The following is a 25,329-nucleotide window of genomic DNA, read 5'->3' on the forward strand; positions in this document are numbered from 1 at the left end:
GCCAATCAAGTCTTCATAGAGACACACGCGTTTACAGCATCCTTCTAAACCTTAATTTAATGCAGTTTTACTTTCCCACATTCATTCCAATTGAAATAAGTGGTCTGGTTCATATGACAACAGGCACACAAAGATACAACTTCGATACAGCATGAAAGTTAGATGTGTAGTATATCCAACTTTTGTATAAATACAAGTGGTAAACAGTAATTATTTTGACCTTAACATGGAATGTAAGGAGGGCTGAAAGAAGGTTATGTGAATAATTATTTCCTAATTTTCAGTAGAAAAAGGCAGTGCTCTCGAATGGTCTCCAAAGAGAAAGATCTGACCTTTCATCAATAAATAATCCTACAATTCCTCAAACCATTTAAAAGCAAAGATGGTATTTGTCATCCATACTTTCTGTTTCATAAATTCAGCATTAAAAAATTAAAAAGGTTTCAAACAGCAATGAAACCACAAAGCAGCTGCTCAGCTTAAAGAAATAGCCTTTGGTGCCAGACTTCCAAGCTGTAGCTGGTAGAGCATCTGATTGAAGACCATATCACTCTACTAAAGCCAAACTGTTTTCCTCATTCCTGTCTGGAAATTGAAACCTCTTCTCTTGTGTTAATTCAACTACTCATGTAGCTGCATTCCATACTGGACCCAAATCAAAAGGAACAAAAAAAAAAAGATTTAAAGTTGTTCTTTTTCTTTCAAGACAGATAATTTTGGAAAAGATATTTGTCAAGACAAGCATTCGTCAAGACAAGCTGAAATGAACCCAACTACAGCAATACTAACCTCTAGCTACACAAGTAACTTGGGAATGAAACACTCACTCAGAAATAACTATCTAACTAGTGTAACTGCAAAAGTGAGGGTTGGTTTTATAATCTTAAAGTATATATACTAATACACTCATGTTATGCATGCTGTTTTAATCTTAAAAAATGAAAATATATGGAAGTGAGAGCTTAGAAGTGTACTTTGTTTTTATGTTGCTGAGTACCTACAATCAAAATCATTTTACTTATCATTTCCTAAACTCTAAAAAGTAACATTGAAAATGTTCTCCTAATTAGTATAAGCTAATTGCCCTGGCAAAAAGAAATTTCCCTCAAGTCCCCCAACAAAATATGGAATATATTATCTGAAAAACACTAGCTCAGATTCTCGCAGCCATATCATAAGGAGTGGAATAAATTACCAGAAATAATTGCACTGGTATTTATGAAAGCACACTCATTCTTACAGTTAATCACACTGGTAATTTAACTAATATGGTTGCTGCAAATAAACTCTGCAGGCCACATTTTCTAAGTTATGCACAGAATTATTTGTTCCCACAACTTGGAGCGCAAATCACTTACAAATTAGGGATGCAAAACTACTGATACAATCTTCAGCAGCAGATGAGAAGTCAAAAACTGCAGTGAATGCAACAGATTACCTTTCATCATCTGGGATCCAGCCAGATGAAATCCACTGCTGGTGGTGAGAGTGAGAGCTCTCAGCTTGCTCTCGGCAGGAGCTTCCTACAACTGCTCCCCAGCAGGCACAGAGCCATGAGAAGACAAGGCACAGGCACAGGCAGGCTGGCTATGCCAGTCCCCAGCTGGTCTGTGATCTCTTGGTAGGATTTGTAGGGGGTACAGAGCAGCTGCGGCTTCAGAAACACACTGAAGTGCTTGAGGCGGCTCTTCTCTGCTCTCCCCACCTCATCAGAAAAGCTGCATAAAACCTCCTTCAGCCTTGTCATCTCAACTCAGGAGTTAGAGCCACAAAGAGAACAAGCTGCCTAAAAAGTGCCCATTTTTTAAGACTAGAATTATTTACACACCTAGTTACCCACTCCAGATATGTTAACAACTGGCTAGATAAAAGATAGTCAAATAAAATGTGAACCTACAGAAGAAAAGGCAGACAGGGTAGGTCTCATTCCCTTGCAGCTGAACAGCTCTGTTTCTGGAGTAGCCCAAGTTTTGTTTGCACTGAAGAAGGCATTTAGCTCTTGTTGAAGCACTAGGAAGCACAGCCAAGTTATTTCTTTCTCTGTGTTACCCACAGACCCCAAGCAGAAGACACAGTTTAGAATCTATTAATTTAAGCAGGATTTGGGCAACATGGATTCCATTGCCACTTGAGTTTGAGCTCATTTCACTGATTCTCTTGAGCCAGTGCCAACAATCAGTTATGAAATTTTGGGTTACAGTCCTTCCAATGGATATTTTCACAGTGCATACTGTCAGCATTTCTGAAACCCAAAGAGCATTTCAGAGCCAGGGGAAACTTTTATCAGGGTCTTTGTCTTACTTGCAAGGAAGAAAGGAAGATCTGCATTCTAGTTCCTGCTTGTATACATGAATATCTGAATGTAAAATACTGATAAATTGTGACTGGGACAAGAATGGCCTGCACTGATATGCCCAAAGTAGAGCTGCCTTCAGCAAGAAAGCTCTTCAGTATGGGAGCAGCCAGGTCTGGAAGGTGTGAGAGTCTGGGCTGTGAGTGTCAGTCTGCCCCATGCGTTTTTAGATTTCTTAGTTTGTCATATTTGGTCAAGAAACACTTTTTCACTCTTGTCCTACTCTTTTTTTTTTTTTCTTCCTCTGGCCATAATGGAGGCATGGTTAATCAAGATAGCATGTAAGAAAATGTAACATATAGAACTGAATTAAATAATCAACAATAATCAACTGCAAAACTGTTGCTTGCACTTCTGGTCAAAGGCTGGTACAGAAGATTTGGCATGCCATTCTTAATGAATTTCCTACAGGACCCAAGAGGCATCATGAACCTCATTTGCTCCTGGCCAGATTGCAGCATCCTTTGCCTGCATTCTGCTTCCCTGCCATGGCAAGTCATATGTTCAGCCAACTCTGTGCCTTGGTGCGGCCATGTGATGTCAAGTCAGTTTGCCATGTGGCTTCTGAGCAATCCTGTGGTTTAAGGCAAGCACCTGCTCCTTATTCTCTCCCACATCTTAATTACATCTTCCACTGTAATTTCACTGTTGCTCTGATGCCCATTCTCCAGTTTTAACTGATCCTTCAGCAAATTGTTAAGAGCATCAGAAAAGAGAAACTGGTTTTGTGTGTGGCACCCATCACTTCAGGATCTTCAACTCATGGTTTTATGTTCCCAAAAAGGTTTTTGAAATATTTTTACAGGACCAAACTGTAAACAAAGAGCTGTTTTCCTGCATGCTTTAAGTACAATAAGTACTAAATGTTCCTAAAACTTTAGTAACCCCAGCATTATTATTCAGAATCACATGTTACATATAAAAAGCATAAATAACTATATTGAACACCCTATGGTTTGTTTTCAAGTACCAGTGCTAAGTACCACTCCTGGTAATCCCAGAAAAGTATATACAACATCAGACTCATTGTATATATATATGCAGTATATACAGCACAGAGGTCTGAGGCTTGGCCATTCCCTTGACAAAGAATTTACCCCTGATAAGAGAGGCTGTCCCAGGGAATCAAAACTAATTAACCACAGCTGCAAGGAAAAGAACAGTTAGTGCTGATGTAATTCCCACTTTTGGTTATCTGACTCTGGTTATACAACAACAAACAGGCTATGCAGGTCTGGCTGGATCCTTTGTTTTCCAGGTGCTGATTACAGATCCGGACAGTGAGATGCAGATCAGGAACAGAACTACACACAGCCACTCAGGCCCTTCCAGCACCACTGCAGAGGTCTCTGTTACTGATAAGGCCCTCAGTGTTCTAGGTGTGGTCTGAGGATTTACCTGCCAAAAGGCATTTACCTGCTGTAAACCTGAACACAGAGGTACAACAAAAAGCACGTCTTTGTAGCGCACAGCTGTATCTCCCATGTGACAAGTGACCTGAATTAACAGTACTTCAAGAGCCCTCATTTAGACCAGTTATGATCTCCACACAGATAAATGTTCTTATCATTCAAATGTAACAGGCCTATAATCATTTGTACATATTTTGTGCATGTGTCAAAACAGAATGGTAGCATTTTATATCCACTTTGTACATCCTGTACAACAATCTATATAACTACAAAAAGTGCAAAGCAGTGGAAAATCAGTCTCATCCCCAATCTATTAAAATCCTGAAAAACAGAGAAAGTAATTTTGTGGAATTACATTCTAATTTTGTATACAATTTATACAAGGAATATAGATGTACAACTAGATAGGTGTACATCTTAACCACAGGAACTCTTTACATCCAGTCTCTGATTTTGCCAATGACAAAGGATGATCATCCAAAGCAAATGGAAACCATTTCTGCAGTTTCAAGAGGAAAGGATTTCTATGTTTACATGAACACTCAATTTTCTGGATGTATATACCATTCTTATGTATTTTTTAATAACCATTATTTCATGCATTGTCAAGAGCAGATTAAAAACGCTTAAGCAGCAAAGAGTACATATATTGAGGAGCTTAGAACAGCTTTTTTTTGTTCATTATATGAAGTGAGAGATAGTTTCTAAATTTGGAATAATGGAAGTAACATTATTCTTTATCCCAACCTCTATTATTTTTATTGTAGCAAGGGTCATTGCATACACTATCAGACAGATCTAGGCAGCGTTTTTGAATGATGTAGCAAATGTGTTGAAACAATTCAACACCCTCTATTAAGGCTTAATGAGGTAGATGGTGCCAAGAACTTGGATGGCTACTGAGATTACACAAATTAGAAACAGCTCTTCCTCCATTTCTTTGTCTAAGATGAATAATGATCCTATGCAAATACCATTATTTAAATAACCACAGTTCACAAAAAAATGGAGCAAATTTCACATTGTAACGACCTACTTTCAAACTACTGTTCTTAAACATTTACCTCTCCAAACTGAAACAATGACAACACAGTGCATTGATCTTCTGACAACACTCTTGACCTTGACATTGAAAAATGAAAAGTACAGCACATAGATAGGAGATGGGTTTTTACAACTTTATGTAGGTACCACCAGAGATGCAACCTATCATGCACTGTAGCTCCACTGCTGCTGCTACAGCCACATCCAAATTATCTGTCAGCTATTCACATACATGCTGCACTGTAATCAGCAGCTCAGAGGAGAAACACAACTATTAGAGAAATACAGCTTTAAAAATCTACTAGGCATTTCTAACTCAGTTTGAAGTATGCTGTGCTTTGAATGCCAATCTTTCTGCAGTTTCTTCCACTTTTCCCTTAGTTTTCCAGAACACATATGATTTTTTTGTCACGGTCTTTGCTTTGCCTGCAACAGTATAGTTTTTTCTATGCTTATTTTTTTAAAGGTCTTATCAATTTTGGCATCTACAGCCACTTCATTAGTACAGTACCTGAGTATAACTGGTAAAAACACTTGTGACTAGCTTGAAATGCCTGCTATACTGCCTCCACCCTTGAACTCAGCCCATGCAGCTGCAGAAATGGGACAGACCCACCACCAAGATGGAAAGGCTGACCCAAGACAGCCCCTGAACTGGGCCCTAACAGCAAACAGAAAAATTAATCAACTATAAAATTAAACGTCATGCAGATTCCTAGAGAACAATTATTATTGCATATTCAGAGTACTTTTATCCTCCAAGATGAGTGACCCCACTGTTGCATGTAATGTGCAGCAGACAATCTCTGGTGTGTTAGCATCAGTCGAGCCAAGATCTTTAAAGGTTCATCTCTTTCAGGATAACCTGTCACAGGGCATTATACCCTTCTTTTATATCCTTCCTTGGCTCTGCCTATGAACATTCCACATAAACAAGGTCATCTTTACCACCAAGGCTAAAATGTAGGCCAATTCCCCCAAGATGATGTAGTTATTTTCGTTTTCTTCACAGCCTGATACTCCTATATTACTTTATTTTTTTAAGATGGTAATTTTAAAGGATAACTACTTAATCTTCAGAATTCTCTTCACTTGAGTAATTACTGTGCTAATGAATTTATTGTTACTACTTCCCCCATTTTCTATTTCTGGTCAAATTATTGTCTGCTTGTTATTGTCTACTGGGACCTCCAGAGGGACACTGTGATCTGGTGGTCTAACCACAGGAACAGAATCCAGGAACTGCTGAGTTTTATTCCAGCTGTACCAACGTGCAGTGATTAATCAGTGACAAATGCCACTGAAGCCATTACCAGTGCTCAACTGAGCAGCTCCATGTACCTTTAAATAAAGTCCTGAGTCTTCACTCAGGGGCAGCACTCCCGCTGACACCTATGTGGGATCCAACAACCCTTCCAGCAAGTTTCCCAGCTAATTATCAGCCCGGTGACAGGAGAGTGCAATGTGCTTCTATTCCTGCTGAACTCCTGCAGCAACACTCAGATACTTCTTTCTGTAGACATCAATATGCAAAACTGTAACATGACTTCTCCTCAGCTAACGCAACTAAGTTTTGCTATTTTTGGCACGATTGTCTTGGACAGAAGAACATTCTCTGGCTTTTTTTTAAAATTGCCTTTTGTTTTTCTAACATACTGGGAGACCAAGATGCTTTCCAGTTCTTTCTGAATTAATTTATGTCTTAAATTATCATAAATTATCTGTTGAATTGTCTTCAGCACCTGCAAAGCATTTGGCTTTCCCCTTCAATCTCATAGCTTCACTACCACCCAAAAACTTCAGCAAAGGAAGATATTAAATTGAAATATAATCCCTTTTGGTAGGCACAGTTCTGCATGCAGACCTTGCCATAACCAGCAGCTCCACAGCTGCACTCCTGGCAATGTGCTATTTAACTGTTTATTACAACACCTCAGTGTAAATGCAAATCAGAAGTGAAGTATAAAAAGGAAATCATCGTGAAAATTTATTACAGTAAACAATACATAGTGTAATTTGAGGAAGCACTAAGTTATCAGTCCCACTCATAAAAACAGACATAGGCTTTCTAGTGATCACATCGTGCGACCTGAGCTTTTCTTCTTTTCTCTGCATGTTGGGTAACTCTACTTCTTCTCCAGTAAGCTTCTTGTACATAGGAATTCATTTGCTCAGTGGTTCATGGGAAAGTTTAGTGCACTCATGCACTACTTGTAAATATAGCACATGCATGAGACTTTGCACTATGACTACACAGACATCTAAAAGGATATCACATATATTTATAGTGGAAATTCTCTTCTTTTGACAGTCACAAAATTTCTTTAACGTCAATAAAGCCAAGATTTCAGAAAAAATATGAATGCTTCCAGAGCATTTATACAGATATTGATTTGCACTCTGTCCCCATACCTCTTCAACAATTTCCACGTAATAAATTACATTTCCATGTAATTCCAAGTCTGTTCTAAGTGGTATTTGACACCAATTCTCACTTCAGTATGCAAGCCATACATTTTATCATTAGTGAATCTAACAAAATAAAATGCAAGACATCTCTTTAAAATCCTTGATACTTTGACAACATAAATTGCTGGTACCATGTTAGTCCTGTGTGTATACATGCAGACATGCCAGAAAGAAATGGATGATACAAAGAATTTTTTGCTAACACCTTTTACTAGATGTGGTTAAGAATAATAAACTCCTAAATAATGAATGTGCATAAACTTGAAGGATTCATCCCAACTGATCAGCAGGTAAGAAATGCTATTTTAAATAGTAGCTCCCTGTACTGCAAACCAGGCCTACCATGACAAGTTAAGGCCTAGCCATGACAAATCCCCCTGTACTCTGCACTGGTGAGGCCACACTTTGAGTGCTGTGTTCATTTTTGGGTCCTCCAAGGACACTGAGGTGCTGGAGGGTGTCCAGAGAAAGGCAACAATGCTCTAAAAACAGAACTTATGAGAAATAGCTGAGGGAGCTGGGCTTGTTTAGCATGGAGGAGACTCAGGGGGACCTCATCACTCTCTACAAGCAACTGACAGGAGGCTGTAGTGAGGGGAGCTTCAGTCTCTTCTGCCATGCCTGCAGTGATAGGATGACATAAAATGGCTTTACACTGAGACAGGGGAGATTCAGATTAGATACTAGAAACAAAAATTCACTGTTAGGGTGGTCAGGCATTGGAATGGGCTGCCCAGGGAGTTGGTGGAGTCACCACCCCTGGAGGTGTTCAAGAGGTGCCTGGATGTGGCTCTGGGTGATGGGGTTGAGGTGCTACAGTGACAGTGCTGGGTGGGCAGCTGGACTGGATGTTCTTGAAGGTCCCTTCCAACCTTCTGATGATTCTGTGATTCAAATTCATGGCTACCAAAACCAGCAAACAGCAGCCTTTCCACAGCCCACTTCTTCAGTACACCACAGCTTGGATGCCAGGGCTTAAGAGATCTCCTTTAATCAGCCGACACATAAAGGGATCTTCTTAATCATCATGCTCAAAAATTGCTACAAAAATTATTAATTTGTTGTATTGAGTTACTTGCTAATAAATTACTTCTGACCTTGACAGCACTCATATTCTTTCATACCAAAAGATACACCTCTGGACCACTTGAGCAGTTAATAAAAAAAGTCTTCAAGAGAGTATCTCAAATAAATGCCTCAACGGGTCAGATTTTCTATTTGTATTAAAAATATGACTGAGTGTGAAATGTAAAAAAAAAAAAGAAAAACAAAAAAAACAAAAGCACCCTTGTAACAGTTTATCTTTTTTTTAAGCTATCCACTACATCACGAGGATAATTAACTTATGAAGTGGGTTTGACACCTTTTTCAGATTAAACTGTAAAAGAACATTTGTATGTGAATATGGGAGTATTACCACAACCACTTTAATTACATTTCATTAATATAATTGTATAAACATTCGTAAGATAACAAATTCCAATTTGAGTGCAGAGGTAACTTGCCATCCACAGAACACATCACAGTTTTTTCTTTCTAATCCCACTGAGGACACTTGGGAAATGATCTTTGCTTCATGGCTGCCATTCCCTCTGTAACCTGGTATGTCTAAACTGAGGTAGCAGAAACTCAAATCCATAAAACTGCACAGTAGTTCCATTTCTGCTTTTTTCATGGGAATTAATGAAATGCATTTTCAAGTGTAGCCTACATCTAAATAGGATCAGATAACATAAATCCACACAATATGTGACATATTTATCATTATACAATCTTTTAACACTTTGAATAATTTGCCAGCACAAAATAAATAAATCATTACAATTATCCTTAAATTTACAGATATTTCTCTGCTGACTTCCATCTACTTTATATTTCTTTGAACCAGTGAACAGTTTTAAGCAAACACAGATTTCCACCAAGGAATAAATTAAATGCTTCCTAGAGAAGTAAAGAAAACCAAGTAGAACAAAACAAATCAATACTCTGATTTCACACAGGATTAATGCAATTATTGTATCTAAAGATCAGGAGTAAAAAGAAAAAGCTTCAGGAATGATAAAGAAAAATAATCTCTAAAGAATACCTACACATTTAGTTTAGGATAATTTATGATATTTTAAGTGGGTGCTTTCAGCCATAGTGTTTATTAGCACATCAATAGTATTAAAAATGCCATCTGAAGCCTACCCTGCAGTCTACTGGCAATATTTCGCAGTTCACTTCATTGTTCAAGGCAGGGAGCAGATGAGAGTACTGAAGGACAGCAGAGTTTGCCCCAGGGGGAAGCCACTTCTCTTCCACTGAAAGGAGAAAGCTGGCCATCCCAGAGTAAGAGCAGGGAAAAGGTGAGGGACCATGCCTTGGGATTTAATGAGAATTGAGAGGTGCTTTGGAGAAAAAAAATCACAGACCATTGCACATGAGAAGATAAATCAAAACACACAAAGACAGACATTACCCACTGAACTCTCAGCCTGAAATGTGGAAAGTGATAAACAAACATGCAGATATTTTAAACAGATCATGAATGGTGTACACACACAGCTGATACATGTTTGCATGGCAGCACTGGACATTGGTTTTCTCTCTTTTATAGTGTTCAAATCTATTGAAGGTGCAATTTGCTCCATTAATTTTAATGGAATTAAAAATCTTGAATTAGTTCTGATAAAACAAGGGAAATCCCATCAGTTCATTCTATACATAGACATATTTAAACACAACAGATTGCTGTCTTTATGAAACCAATATACTCAAAACAAACTCATGAAATACAAGTTCCGTCCTGGACACAGTTTGGTGCCATGCATAACTATGTATGTACATTTGCACATTCCAAATAGCAAGTCTCTTTGGGGGCCATGGCTACACACAAAATCCACTGTATTTCTCCTGTTAGCCTTCCACCTGCACTGCTACTCTAAGGAAAGGATACTTGGGGCCAGTATTTAATTGCTCAACTCTGGTGTTCTATAAAAATTCTGTTGTAATGACAGGCAAGGGATACCTGAACAACCCCGTAGATTGTCAGAAAAGCACCCGCGAGGAAGTGTAATTTGTTTTTCGTATGAATGAGCAGAAAATGGAAAGAATGGAAAGACCCTCTATCCTTTACTTCTCCCCCCAACGTAACTAAAGTTCAGCTAGCAACTTCACTCTCAATGTGACGATAAACATCATCCGTTAATTCCCACCTCACTCTCCACCTACAAGCACGGTGTTACCAATCTCTCTCTCAGCCCAAGCCACTCTCCATCACTCGCGTCCCACATCCAGCTCCTCGCCCAGCCGACCCCCGGCCCTTCCCGGCGGGCGGCCCGGTGCGCCCGCGGTCCCCGCGCACACCTGCGGACACCGTGCCCCGGCCCTCACCTCCGTCCTCCTCCTCCAGGGAGTTCATGCAGGGAAAGTAGACGGCCAGCGCCTCGAAGGAGGCGGAGAGGCTGCTCCGGCTCTGCGACCGCTGCATGGCGCGCCCGCCGGCCGCCGTCTGCCGGCCCATCTTGGCCGAGCGGCACCCGCCTTTGGCGCGGTACAAGAAGCGCGGCGTCTTGGCGGCGGGGGCTGAGGGCGGCGGGGAGCGCTGGGCGGGCTGCGCGCCGAGGAGCTGGGCTCTGCCCCGCTGTGCCCGGCTCTGCCCCGCTGCCGCCGCCGCTGCTCTCGGCGGGGCGGGCCGCCGCAGCCGGCACGGAGCCGCCTACCAGCGGGGCGAGCAGCGAGCCGGCGGCGCGGGGCTCCGGGGCGGGCGGAGCGGGACGGCGCCGTCGTGCGAGACTCGCGGGCGGGACGGCCCGGCCGCGGCGGCTGTAAATACCGAGCGCGCCGGAGGCAGGACCGGGGCACGGCGCCGGCCGGTAGCGGCGGGACGTCCTGCAGGCACCGCCCGCAGACTTTGTTCTCCGCCCGGTTCCCGCCGGCCTGCGAGCGGCCCCTGCGCGGCAGCAGGCGGGAGGGGCTCGCCGGGGCCGGCCGGGGCTCGCAGGGATGCTGGAGGCGGGGGGAGGCCGCAGAAGGGGCGGCCCCGTGGCTCGGCACGGAGCGGGGAACGCAGCGGCGGCCCTGGCGGGGAGCGGGGCTGGGCAGCGCTGCCCCCACTCCCGGCCGGCAGGACACACCTGCAGCCTACGGGCGAGAGTCCGCTCTCGGGTGGGATCTGTAAAAGAGGAAACGAACCACTGGACCAGAGAATGGCTGAGCTGGGAAGGTGTCCCTGGATCATGAGGCAGGGTCACTAGGGCCAGCTGCCCTGACTTGGGGCCAGACGGCTTTGAGTCTCTCCAAGGATGGAGACTCAGCCTCCCTGGGAAACCTCTCTCAGCAATGCTCACTCACCCTCCCAGTGAAAAACTGCTAATGTTCGGCATGAGGCTTCTGTGAGCGAGCTTGTGCCCATTGCTTCTGTCAGTGGCCCAGCGTCACTTGAGGAGCTGGCCCTGCAAGCCACAGACAAATCCTTCAGCTCTTCTCCACTTTAAGCCAAGCTGTATTTCTCTAAAGCACATCTGCCTCCTTAGCAAATATGAGTGTACCTTTTCTAAATTCAGTCCTTAGAGGATTTGCTTATAGCTACATCACATAATTTTGGGGCTTTTATCTAGTCTTACTTATCTTCCTCAACGCTATTTAATGTTACCTTTTTTTCTTTTATCCAGCATGTTACCTTAATTGAGTATATAGCAATTGGCAAACTTTTCCCTAAAATGCTAAGAAATTAAAGCACTGGGCATGATTAAAAAGAGGTACCAGCTACTGTACCAATCTTTTGAAGCATCAGTGACTTATTCCACTATAGTTCATGGCAGTGCAAAAGTGCTATCAAACCTTACACATGCTTGTTGTTTCCTTACTTGCCCTTTGAACAGTAATGACAGTAAATGCAGGACTTGGGGTGCATTCAGTTTTCTTTCAAATAAAAAAAGAATTATCTCAAAATAATCAAATCCTAGCTCAAAATTATCAAACCCTAAACATTAAATATAATTTTGCAGACAGAATGATGGTTTGAAGTGAAACTGAAACTCTTCATAAAGAAAGTATGTAGAGTGAAATACACTTCACACCCCTCATTTGTATTTCCTTGAGCTGATGATTGGAAAGGATAATAAGACTTTAAAACCAGCCAACACTATCACTGACATACTTTGCTGAGGAATGAAAACTAGTTGGAACTTTAGTATTCAGGGATGGAACCATCATCACTCAATTACATCACATCAACTACATCAAAGCAGTGAGTTTTTACAGGTATTTTTATGATTTGCCCAATAACTTGATTTCTAGATAACTATAATATAACAAAGCAAGTCTCATGTAACATCATAGGAACTTATTTTAGAAGAACATAAATCCCTTTTTTCCTCTTTACGGGCTATAAAAGATGCCCAGGGCAGCTTCTCTAGGCTCTGACATCTTTTAGATGTCTCATTCAAGTCATGTTCCAAAATGTGTGTTTAGTTGCTCATCATGTTTCTCTGGCCACATGCCCAATTTTGTCCCTCCCTGTGATGTTTTTCTGATTAACAAGAAGGTGAGCTGCCAAGACAGACAGACACCTCTCTTGTAAGCCACAGGCACTCCATGATGGCAGAGACCTGCCAAGGTCTGTGGAGGACACCTGGTCAGCCTGCAGTACCTCTTCCCCTAAAATCACCCTTTGCATTACATCCCTTTAAGGTATTTTCAAGTGGTAGAGTGAGCTTTTCCTGTTTACACTTCACTCTAAAAAGACATTATTGAAATACTATAAAGCAAACAACTCTAAAAGAAAGTGTAATGGTAATAATAATAATAAATGTCTAATATACAAAATCATATAATTGGCAAAACCCAATAAAACATGTTGAAATAATTGCTAAAGATATTTTTAAAAGACCTGGTGACTACAGAATTTTCTATCTATAAACATTAAAGTAGACAAAATAACTTCCTTCAACATTTTTATGAATGTAAGATTTGGCAGAAAGGTAAATGTCCATTGAATAATAATTAATGACTGCTTTTGAGAAGTTGGATGATAAAAATGAGTTAATGTTCATTACATTTCAGATTAACTACTGGTTACTTTCACAAAAACAGTTGAATAAAACTGAAAAGACATTGAGAAAGCAGAGAAAGGCAAAACAACACTTGGGTGACTTGGAGATACAAAAATATAAATAAACTCTAGAATATATATTCAAAAAAGAGCAACTGATTTGGAACATCTGTTTCATCTACTTTCACTCACATTTATAAATATTCTTGTGTAAGTACTCCCCTTAGAAGTATCTCTTGTAGAAGAAATAATACCTGCTTGGAAGCCATTAATAACAAATTTACATTTTTGCTAATGTTGTCAATATAAAAAACCTGTTGCTGTCATTGATAAAATCAGCCTATACCAAGGAAAGCACTTTAAAACCTCAACCATCTGTAGTCAATTACAAATTACCCCAAAGAGACACTGGGATATTAGGCACCTGTGCAAAAAAATCCGTAACAAAACACTGGATCACCATCCTATCCAAGCTTCCTCAATATGCTTCTGTCCTAATTTTCTTTCTTTAAAATAAATGTTTAAATGGAGAATGAAAACAGACACAAAGAACTGAGGTGACAAATCCATAAATTCTCATGGTATTTTGGGAGGCTGTCCTCAGTTTCTAATGATTGCATTATACAAATAATCTAATTGATGGCAATCTAGACACATCCTGAACTGCAGAAAACAAGTTTACTACTCTGACATTGACAACATCCCCCAGCTGTTTTGCTGATTGTTTAAATTTTAACTGACACTCATTGATTTGCTTCACCAGATACAAGTGAATAAAAATCCTGTTAAAGAACAGCACCCGAATTCCCATCTCAACGCTAAATATTAAGACAAAGCAAGAGACTCCCAGGCATGCTATTTTGTTAACATTTATATAGTTTGCTGAAAGAAACCATGTGGTAGGAATCGAGGTCAAACAGAACAAGGTCAAACACCTTCTATAAATGTATGTACTGTCCTAAAGAAATGCTATTTGTAGGGTTGGATTTGTTATCAAATATTTTGGTGGCTCATCTAAAGAATTGTGGAAGCAATTGCTTACTAGTTGTGTTCCCTGAAAATTGCTAAAAGATGAATTTGTGGCACTGGCTATTTGGTGTCAATCTACTCTAAATACAGCCAGCCAATAATGGAATTCTGAATTTAATAAATGTACCTTTTTCTTTTTATGTAGGTATGCTATGTGAGGTAATTTAAAAAGTAGCATGGAAGTTAATGTATTCCCCCTGCTTTTCCATGTTTCTTCTGTAACTGGGTGCATTTCAGCAAGCTTGCTTCAAGTAAACACTAAATATTAGACTTAAAATGGGGATGCTTCAGAAAAATAATGCTTTGATGATTCCTTCATGAAACCATAATTTTTATCAAGGACAGCAAAATCAAAAGTAAAAATGAAATTTCTTCACTTCCCATTTCTACTTCTATATACTGAACCCAGAGGTCATAATTCCCTGGAGTGAAGAATTCAATAATTTCTATGGCAATTATTTTTTTATTATTGCCTATACCATGGAATAATTCCTAAAGCCAGCTTCATCTTCTGAACACAAGATAAAAGCACACATTGCCATAAAAGAGTTCCTGAGCCCTTGTGCACATTTTGGAGAGGATTCTCCAGGGCAGTCACTATGAAAGGGTGATCTAAAGTTTCTCCTTTAACCTGGAATTAAGGAAGGTTTCCTGGGAATGGGACTAGAAAGGAGTTATTGACTTTTTTTTTGTCACCTCTTCTGTCAAGCATTGCCCACAGACTTCTTTTGTTGGCTACAGAAGGGATTTATTTTGTTCATGATTGTCTTCAAAAAGAACCAATTCAGCTGCTGAGCTTTATATGCTGGTTAATTACCTCTAACTTGCACCACACCTATCAACTACTAGGTACAACATACTAAAATTGTAATTCAAACTCTAAATGTATTCCCACTTATAAGAAATCTTTGTGCAACATGCCACTACAAGAAGGCTTCCTCTTAAAACAGGAGGGATAATCGTCCACACCTCCCACAGTGTTTTATTTCACTGAGTTTTTGTCTCCTCTCATGCCCTCAGTCTTCACTAATGAGAGACAGCCAACATGAAAACAGAGAAGAAATACTTGACAAGGGCCTCAAAAAGAGTTAACTTTGAATTGTCTCCCACTCCAAAAAATAAGCCAGTTTGAAAACTCAGCATTTATCTGATTCTAGGAAGACACAAAAGGAAAAATAAATACCAGTATTGGTTGGAGGAAATGTTATTCTCCAACTGAGTCTCCAATTATTCAAGCAATTTCCAGTAATTTGTCCAGATTAAGTATCACTGGAATATACAACTGCTATTATTACTGAATTGAACCTTTTTTTTTCCTTTGTGTAAAGCTAAAACAATACATGGAAAAGATCATTAAAACCATGGCCCAGTTAGTGTAAAACAGGGTTTATGTATAACAACTTGTAACATGTAGTAACAAGCTGCCATTGCCTATAATATGCTAAATGTTAGGACTGTGCTGGCTGTCCTCATTCCCTACAGAGATGGCCAAGTGCCAACTCCAGCCCAGCACTTTGAAAGGGCAGATTCCAGAAATGTATAAGGTCCTTCACAAAGTAATGGCTGCTTTTACTGAATCCTATCTTATAAAAATTCACTGTTCTTGACTTAGTATTTTTTTGATCATGATCAAAGAATCATAGAATGGTTTAGATTGAAAGGGACAGTTAAAGGTCATCTAGTCCAATGCTCTTGTGATGAGCCGGGACACCTTCCACTACACCAGGTTGCTCAGAGCCCCATCCAGCCTGATCTTGAATGTTTCCAGGGTTGAGACATCTACCTGTTCCAGAGTTTTCCCACACTTGTTATAAAAACCTTTTCCTTATATCTTATCTAAACCTACCCTGATTTGGTTTAAAACCATTACCCCTTGTCCTGTCACAACAGACCATGCTAAATAGTTGTCCCTGACTTGTCATGACCTTTGTCATGAACTCCATCCCAAGGGCCATAGCTCCCATGCAGCACTGACCTTCAGTGGTCTCGTACTCTTCTTAAATTTTCATTATATAACAATAATTCCTACATTATTTCTACATCTAGCAGTTAGAAATAAGTTTTCTAAATTCTACTTTATTTAAATCTTACATTTTGGGTTTTCTGAGCATCCCCTACTAAGCAGTCCCAGAGAATGCAGGTACACTTTTCTGTCTGCTTACATGGTAACAGTAAATTTTTCCATTCTCCCACTTCTTTTGGCATTTTCTACTGTAAGGTCAACTCCACCCCAAATATCAAGCTAGGTACACAGTACAGATTTATACCAAAATAGCTTTGCTGACTGACACAGCTGTTCTGGGAGAATTCCCTAGTTGTTAGTGCAAGTGCAGTTATATCAGCAAAACAGGATTCTCCTAGAACTGCTTGTTTTGCATGCCCACCTTAGGACTCATTTATTGGTACACAATTCCAGCATTCCTGCATGGGAATAGGGGTTCCACTGATCCCATCACCTTCACAGTCTCTGCCAATGGGACTCTACCTTCAAGTAATTCAGCCTGTGTGGAGATAATTTCAAAGTCTTGCACGTTTTCAAAGGATGCAGGTTTGAAGAGCTGAAAGAAATTACTTTCACTACATCTCTTTCAAACACTCAACAAATTTCAGTTCCTAAAAATAAAATCTGGAAATTTTAACATCAAATTTGTTTTAAAAGGTAGAAATAGAAAAGTCTTTTGGCTTTTTTCTTAGAAACAGGCTGCTTTCAGATGCATAAAGACACCAATTTTAGTTTCTTAAACAACATAGTTGGATTGCTTGTCCTGCAGTTGGCATTCTCTTCTGCATTAAGCTCTCTATAATGAACATAAAGGAAATCTATAAAAGTAACACTTTTTCTTCAATGCTAATATTAATCACATGTGAAAGCTGTCTGTTCTTATTTACACAAAATATATTTACTTTCCCCTTCAATATTTATGAAAAAGCCACAAAACCAAAATAAAGTAGTAATTTTTCTGGATAACAAAAGGAGTTTTTAATGGACTAGCATGAAGCAACACAATGTAGATAGCTCACAAGTAGCTAGGAGGTTGGAGAGAGAAACTCTACACTGCTATTTCTGTTTTGATTAAAATAATTTCACATCTTTATGATCACAAGGTGATCTGCAAATCACAAGGTGTCTTAGCGCTTGGCAAAAACTACTACTTCGTAATGCTTCATCAGGGAAAGAAACGAAGAGCAGAGAAATAAAAAGCTACATGGTTTTTTGAGGAAAGAAGTGTTGAGAAAAGAAACCCGTAGGAAAATATCAAGCTGTTTGAAAAGCTAAAGGCAGGTGGTGGGGTGTTGTTTGATTTGGTTTGGGGTTTTTTTTGTTATAAATACATACGTTCTATCTGCTTCCTTTGTTTTGATCCCAATCCACCTTTTTGCCTCTGAGAATGACCTTCATAATTCATCACACCCATCAGCTTAAAACCAAGCTGTAGTTATTCATTTATATGCTCAAATTATATTATTGCAGCTGCCTGTGTACTCCACTGAAAGTTTTCAGAATGTCTTAGAGGAGGACAGTGTAATTAGTTTCAGACACTCTAATTTCATGAAACAAGATTTGTTTCCCTTATAATTCCATCTTCAGTAGAGATGGGACAAAACCGGTACAGAACTATTGGCACTTGAGTGGCTTGTGGAGCACAGTGTCCTGAACCTCTGTTGGGACTGCAATCTGCTGATGCTACTGAAGAGGCTGTACTGCAGAAGAACACTCTATGATCTTTATGCTTGTATTCTGGGTCTTTATGCTTGTATTCTGCCAGAAAAAAATACAAAGAGCATCCTGCTGAAATGAAATGTGTTTTGCAAACAACATGTAAAATAATGAACATGTAAACAACAGGGTGAAAAGCGAGGTGTGTACCTGTCACACGTTGTTCTCTGCACTCAAGAACCACAGTGATTAGAGAGAACATAGTTTGTCAAGGACAGAGCAGGTCTGGTTCAATATGTTTGCCTTTTAAAAGTAATATGTTATCATCAAGTGTCAAAAGCCTTGGGGAGTCCAAATGTCAGTGTTGAAGAGACATTTGTCTTGCAAGTCAGTCAGGTAATTTCAAAATATCCAGTAGAAGGTTAATATATATTAAGGTGGTGTGATGTTGCAAAGTTCTGTGCCCATTAGGTTATCTGTTTTCCTGAGACCACAGACTACATTCACTGAAAACACTTTGTGCCAGAGTCCTGTGCATGACTTCAGGGCAGAACAACAAACCAGGATTTTCTGAGGCTCCTTATGCTCTGCAAAGCACTGCAGAGACTTGCCACACCTATTTGGTAAATCATGCTCTTTCAGACTGCCTGCACTGTGCAGTGCACAGGTAACCAGCTCCATCCATCATCAATGTAACCATCACATGGTTCCATCTATAACCTTATGGGTACCATCCATATGGTTACTGCTAGCTGGTAGAGTGGAATCTCTGAATGCCTCATACTTCCAGAATGTCAGTGGAAGCTACACCATTTTAATGATGTCATAAATGTCCCTTCTTATGGGTACAAGTGTATAGGGTGCAAATACTTTAAACCTTAACTAGGATTCTACAAAGGGACCATATTCACTAATGAAACACCTTAATTTTAATGGTCAGCACTGAACTCACTGTCTAGAATCTGAGTCAGCTGGTGGGCACCAGAATCTATCTAGAAATAACGATGAAAATATTTTCCAAGCAAAGTTGAAATATATTTTTATCTGCTGATGTTATGTTTATCTGACAAAATCACAGATTTCAGTTTTATTTTGTAAGTTTTCATATTATTTATAACTCTGGCAGAGGAATGTGTGCTGTTGTCATTAAATGTCTCTCATTTCCATGGTGTTTTAGTCATAGCAGTGTCTCTTCAGACATGCTCACACAATCCATGAATCTCAAAATGCCAGTAATGGAAAACAGTTTTCTTTTTCTATTTCATTTGTTTATATCTGGTTATCCACAGCTATGTCTACATGAGCAAATACAATATCAGGACACATTCTGATGCACAGAATGTGTTGAGCTGGAAGGGACCTTAACAATGATCTGGTTCCAACCTGCCTGCTGTGGGCAAGAACACCTTTCACTATGCCACATTGCTCCAAGCCCCATCCAACCTGGCTTTGAACACTTCCAGAGGTGAGGCACCCTCTCAGCTTCTCTGGGCAGCCTGTTCCAGTGCCTCACCATACTCAGAGTAAAGAATTTCTTCCTAATATCTAATCTAAACCTTCCTTCTTTCAATTTTAACCCATTACCTCTTGTCCTATCACTACATGCCCTTGGGAAAAGTCATTCTCCAGCTTTTTTATAGGCCCCCTTTTGGATACTGGAAGGCTTCTATTAGAATCTGGATCATTGTACTGCTACATTTTCAAAAGAGTCTCTAGCACAGTATCAGCTTAAAGTTGTAGAGCACCTCCAAAGATGCTCTGATTCAGGAGTTCACATGGGCCAAAAATCACATCTAAAGTCTCTTCTGGTGTATCACAATCTGGATTTGTGTAATTGTGCCACCTGAACTCAGTGCCAGGGTTCCACCCTGTGTGATTTAGCACTCTAATACCATAGAACCTTCTCTCAGGTATGACACTGGCAGGGAGGATTTGAATTGCAGATGTAAAATATGAAGTTTTACAACAACTTATTTGACCCCAGAGTCACTGTGCTACAAAGAACATTTCCTCAGTTAGCTGTTTGAAAGGCAGTTAGCCATACTATCACCATATTAATGAGTTCAAATGGGATTTGAAACACCATATACAAAGGCTTAATGTGTGTGCATAACCTGGAACTCTTTGAAAGCTTTCATTCACATTTCATACATGTAAGGCCACACTGGACATCATTTCACAATCTTGCATTTCAGGACTGAGAGTAACAGATAGAAAGGAGTAAAATTTCATTGACTAAGATTCTACTACTGCTACTGTTGTTACTAGTGCACTAGTAACAACATATTGATTACAGACCAGATGTGCTGATACACATTTGGCAATGCATTTGGTGTATCCTACAAAATACGGAATAACTTAAGCTTCTTTACATATGCTGACCTTTAAGAAATAAATTTTACTTCTCCAGCCAGTAAGATGTCCCATCCAAGAGGATCTAAATATATCATACTTTCCAAAGATCCCTCAGATATGAGTTTCATTATCTTCCATGTACAATTTAGGCTGTTACCTAAAGAGTAAATAACTGAAACCAAAAGGTGAGAGGTGTATAATTGATATCAACCTGAAGATAATTTTGTTCATCTGCAAAACCACTTATGAGCATAGGTCTGTGAATAATCTTCTCAATTTTGATCAGTTTTGCCAGGATTATACAATGCTTGCTATTTGTATTTCAGAATCTGGCTACTTTTTGCTGCATATTTAGTTAATGATAATGCTAGAAAAGCAAGAAAGCTTGGACATGAATATAGAAAACATTATATGAACTCATAATTTGAGGTTTTTTCCTAAAAGAGTTTGCAATCTGGATGCTACAGCAGATAAAATCCTCAGGCTGCAGCATAGGAAGAAATGGCACCAAATTTACACTATCCCAAGTAAATCAGCAGCAAAAACTTCCTGCCATCTGGATAATCTCCATTAGCATAGAATATTTCAAATGTACTAGCAAATAACATCCTACAAATCTTTTCATATGTTTCTATATTAAGAGAGAGTTTGTATCAACTTCCTTTTCACTTGTTATTTCAGTTATTTCAGACTGGTGTATTGAAGTGAGGATTATGATTTCCTCAGTGGAAGGGACACTGAAATGTGTGCCTCTTTCTTTATCTCCTTGTATTAGCTTTTTAAAATAAAAACCAGCACCAATATAATTCAAAGAATTCTATTCTTTTCCAAGGGTCCTAGCAGTCCTCATTGTTAGTGATAACCTAAGGACTCACCTAAGGACAAAGGTGTTTCTCTAGTTTAGAGAAGAAAAGAGTCTCTTAACTAGAGAGAAAGGGAAAAAAACCAACTCCCAGTGGTTCATGCTGAGTGACATAATATGTTTACTTAGCACAATGTACCCAGTACTTTAGCCCCAGCTCAGGTACTGGAGACTACATCCGTGCTGGGTCTGGCCAGGCTAAAAAGCTTTGCAGGAAGTCACTTGTTTGCCTGGAGTTAGCTCAGGTATTTGCAACCCTACTGTGCTGTGTGGCCATGATATGCACCAGGAGTCATCTCATTTCACTTCTGCATACCAAAACTAGGAATCTAGTCTAAACCAGCTGCCTAGGCTGCCTCTGTACACAATGGACAAAAATTTGAAACAACATGACTGCAATGCCAGAGTACCAACTATAGCAAATGAATGAGTTTTCAGTCCCAGAGGAGTTAACAGCCAATGCCAACTGAAAATAGAAAGCCTATGGACTCCCACAGGAACTACACACAGCCAAAAAAATATCAGAACCAAAAATGACAGAAGAAGATGACAGAAGATGACAGAACCCCAAAAATCTGACTCAGCTGGTGACTGTAAGCTGTGTAAAAGGGCTTCTCAAACGTTTTTGGACTAGTAAAGACACATCCTTCCTCCATAAATTTCAGCTAAACAGTACATAGGCTATTTCAAACAGGAGCTAAGAAATATTCCCCTTCTTTTGGAGTGATTTTTTCACGAACTCTGGGTTTTCAGAACCTTAAGAATCAAGCCAATAATTCTTTGCTTATTTCTTTCCTTCTATCCTGCTTCTTCTGTTTCAGAAAAAATACACATTTTGTTAATTAAAATTCCTTTTTTTTTTCTGTATGAATACTGGCTATTGTTACTTTCTAAAATAATCCTTTGTGGATTTAACAAATGTCAGGATTCTGCACCAGCATTCTTGTTTAGAGAGCTCTTCAAAATTCAATTAGAATAGAAGCAACCCACTAAGTTGAGCAAATTAGTTATTTGAATATTTTTTTTACATCTGCCTATTATGCACTGCATCAAAAATAGTTGACTGTTTTCTTAATTTTGTAATGCAATTTATTAGTTAATGTTTGAATGAAGTTTAGTTAATAAACTTTAAACTTTCTCTATAGCTATCCTTATTCAGTCTGTCCATGTATAATAATCTTAATATCTTTTTATTTAGTTTGGGGAATATCTTTAGATTCAGGGTCATTTAATACACAGATGACTTCAGTTCTGTATGCATGGAAAGAGAGAAGAATGTTCTCCAAGAATGAATGTGACAAATGAGCGTATGAGAACATTTTTTTCCCTGTAAATATTTAGAGAACATTTTAAATTTTAATTTAAGCCTTATTTTAATCTATGAAATGTCATATATAGCCAAAAGGTACAGACTGCACAGCTAAACTCTACTAAAGACACCTCCTGTCAGTGTGTACCCATGCAAATATGTACCTACTCCATGAACCTCTCTAGATGATCACTAAATTTGAGGTTTCATAAAAGTGTGTCAGATTGCTGAAGCACAGCAATCAGTTGAGTTATGCACCTATTTGATTTAAAATAATTTATAATTAAGGTAAGATCACAGAATATTGTTTGTAGGAGAAATATATTATTGAGCAGTAGTAAAGATAAAAAGCTTAATGAAATGGTTAAGCTTTTTAACTGGGATTATGAAAACCAGCTATGATATTAATTACTTAGACTTTTGCCAAAAGCCAACCAAAATTTATGAGATGAGGACTTCAGAGTGAGGAAAGAGATGTGACTTTAAAGACCTGAATCTACCATGCTAGATAAGTCACACAAACTTCTGGTTTCCAAAATCCACACAATCTAGCAGTCAGACTGCTTTTTTCAAGTCCCAGACCAGAGACAAATATGAACAAAACATAAGAAAATCAAAATGGCCATAGCAGGAAAAAAAAAAAAAAGATCCAATTATTCAGTATCCTTTGTCAGCATGGCTAATACCAAAGCTTAAAAAATATATGTAAGAAAAGAAAAATATAGGAAAGAACACTTTTATTTTGCTGACTGCTGATTTAGAGGCTGAGTTAGACCTCTTTGTATTTAATTGCCATTGCTAGATCAAACCCAGCTCACTGGTCTGATCTCTTTTTGAGCAAATATGTACATCAGGTCCATGCAGTATCCTATAGAATGGGTTCCTTAGTCTAAATCTGTGCTGTGAATTGCTTCCTCTGGTAATTGTCTGCAATGCTCTAGTTCTTGCATTGTGGAAGCAATAAATAAATCATTCTGTAGTCACCTTTTTCACAGTATCCCTGACTTTACAGGCCTCAAATGTCTCCTTCAGTCATTTTTTTCCTGTACTGAAAAAATCCTGTTTCACATTCTTCATCATCCCTGCTGCAATCTCTTCCTACTTTCTTTAGCTCTGTGTCCTTTCTGAAGCTGTGGGGCCATTAGATGTGCATACATCAGAATAATTATATTTTCTCTGCTGCTTTGTGATATTATTTTCCCAACAATTGTAACTTCATATTTTGGGGGAAAGAAAGCACATAGGAATTTGAGTGTGGAGACAAAACAGAGGGGAAAAACATTAAACCACATCTTCAGTTTGAGATGACTAAATAAGAAGTGAACTCTCTCATTTTTAAAAAACTTTTAAGCTGTAAAGAATGATGAAAATATTTCTTTTCTGTTTTGGAAAGGCTTGACACAAAAAAATCTCTGTTCAGACAGTGAGCAAACTCTGAGTGCTTGAACTCAGGGACCCATGCCTCTTTCAGCACACAGTATTTGACTCAGGTCCTATGCTTACTTCATATTGCATCCAGCATGACTGAAGTGTATCAGATAGATAATCCCATTTCAAGTCCATGTATAATTGACAGAGAGAAAACTATAAACTCAGACCATTTTACAAAATGAAACTATAGATAAAAATGGGAAACCTTTTGCCTTCCTAAATAGGAAAGTCTTAGAGTGTAACTAGAATTTTGTGATGGGATTAAGAAAAATAAGTGGCTAAATTGTTGCCAAACAACTAAAGAGATCTATGAGAAGCCAGCAATCATGTCTGGAGAGAGAAATGTTAGGTGATGATCATATATAAGTGAATGATAAAACAAAAGCATTTGCTTCCTAGGGTGCACCCCAAGAAATTACAAAAATCCAAATGGAAACTGGAAAACACTGTAAAACACAGGAAAATACCTCGGTCTGTGGTTTGACATAGATTGTGCAATTAATTTCTACATCAGATTAGGAAAAATCACTGATCCTCAGTGTCAAATTTCAGTTGGAAGGGGAAAAAAATTACCATTCATGCAGTTCAGGATAGACCGATAAAAATGAATTAAAAGAATGACTGTAGTCAGCTACCCAGGAAATCTGCGGCCCAAATAACATAAAGGAACCTGTGGATAAAATCCCTAATGCCTCCAGAGGGATGGTGATCATAGTGAAATCTGCAGGGACTTAAGGTCAGAATAGTCATTTACTAGCTCTGCACCTTAGGAAAAGGATTTTTTATATAGGAAAGTACATGAAAAGACCACTCGGAAGACAGATAATTGATTCAGTATTTGGATTCAATATGTCCAAGGATGGGATTTCGTATGGAAGAGAAACAATTTAAAATAGCAAAAATTCACTGTGAAAGGAAACTTCATCAATCACATGAAGATTGGGAGCATGAGGAAGTTTGCAAAAACTGCAGAGGAAAATAGACTGAGGATACTGCTGAAGGCAGCTTCAGAAGATTGTGCTGGGTGGGTGACCTTGTGAGATTTGAAGTCACTGTAGGGTTCAGAATTTATCCTTTTGGATTGGGTGAAACCAGCAGAGAATTGTGCCTATTTTTGTTACAGAGAGCACAGAGGCTTTGATTATGTTTTGGACTCCTAACCAAATGTCCAGATAACACACATAACTGACATTATAGGAAATTTGACTTTGCTTTCAACTGGCTAAAGCATCAAGTAGTGTGGTCATTGCCTTTTCCACTGCCTGAGACCCCAGTCCATGTTCCCTGAGGTGCAAGGAGGCAGGTCCTTCCAGCTGGTACCCTGGCCAGCTCTGCCTGCCACCTGTGGCACACTCTTGGGTCTGAGATCC

The 25,329-nt window shown here is 39.2% G+C and overlaps 1 protein-coding gene across 50 annotated transcripts in view; it reads right to left on the reverse strand.

Moving 5' to 3' along the window:
* Positions 1–25,329, reverse strand: part of RIMS2 (regulating synaptic membrane exocytosis 2) — a 457,129-nt gene that overhangs the window by 9,249 nt on the left and 422,551 nt on the right. Inside the window, exon 1 of one of the 50 annotated variants that reach the window (XM_074553978.1) lies at positions 10,654–10,883. The exons of the other annotated variants lie outside the window; for them this stretch is intronic. Within the exon in view, the coding sequence (XP_074410079.1) occupies positions 10,654–10,783 (130 nt within the window). The 5' untranslated portion in view covers positions 10,784–10,883. Of the gene's footprint in view, positions 1–10,653; positions 10,884–25,329 lie in introns of those variants that run through there. 50 annotated transcript variants of the gene reach the window in all.

The sequence above is a fragment of the Zonotrichia albicollis genome, chromosome 1 (genome assembly GCF_047830755.1).
Source record: "Zonotrichia albicollis isolate bZonAlb1 chromosome 1, bZonAlb1.hap1, whole genome shotgun sequence".
NCBI classification, from domain to species: domain Eukaryota; kingdom Metazoa; phylum Chordata; class Aves; order Passeriformes; family Passerellidae; genus Zonotrichia; species Zonotrichia albicollis.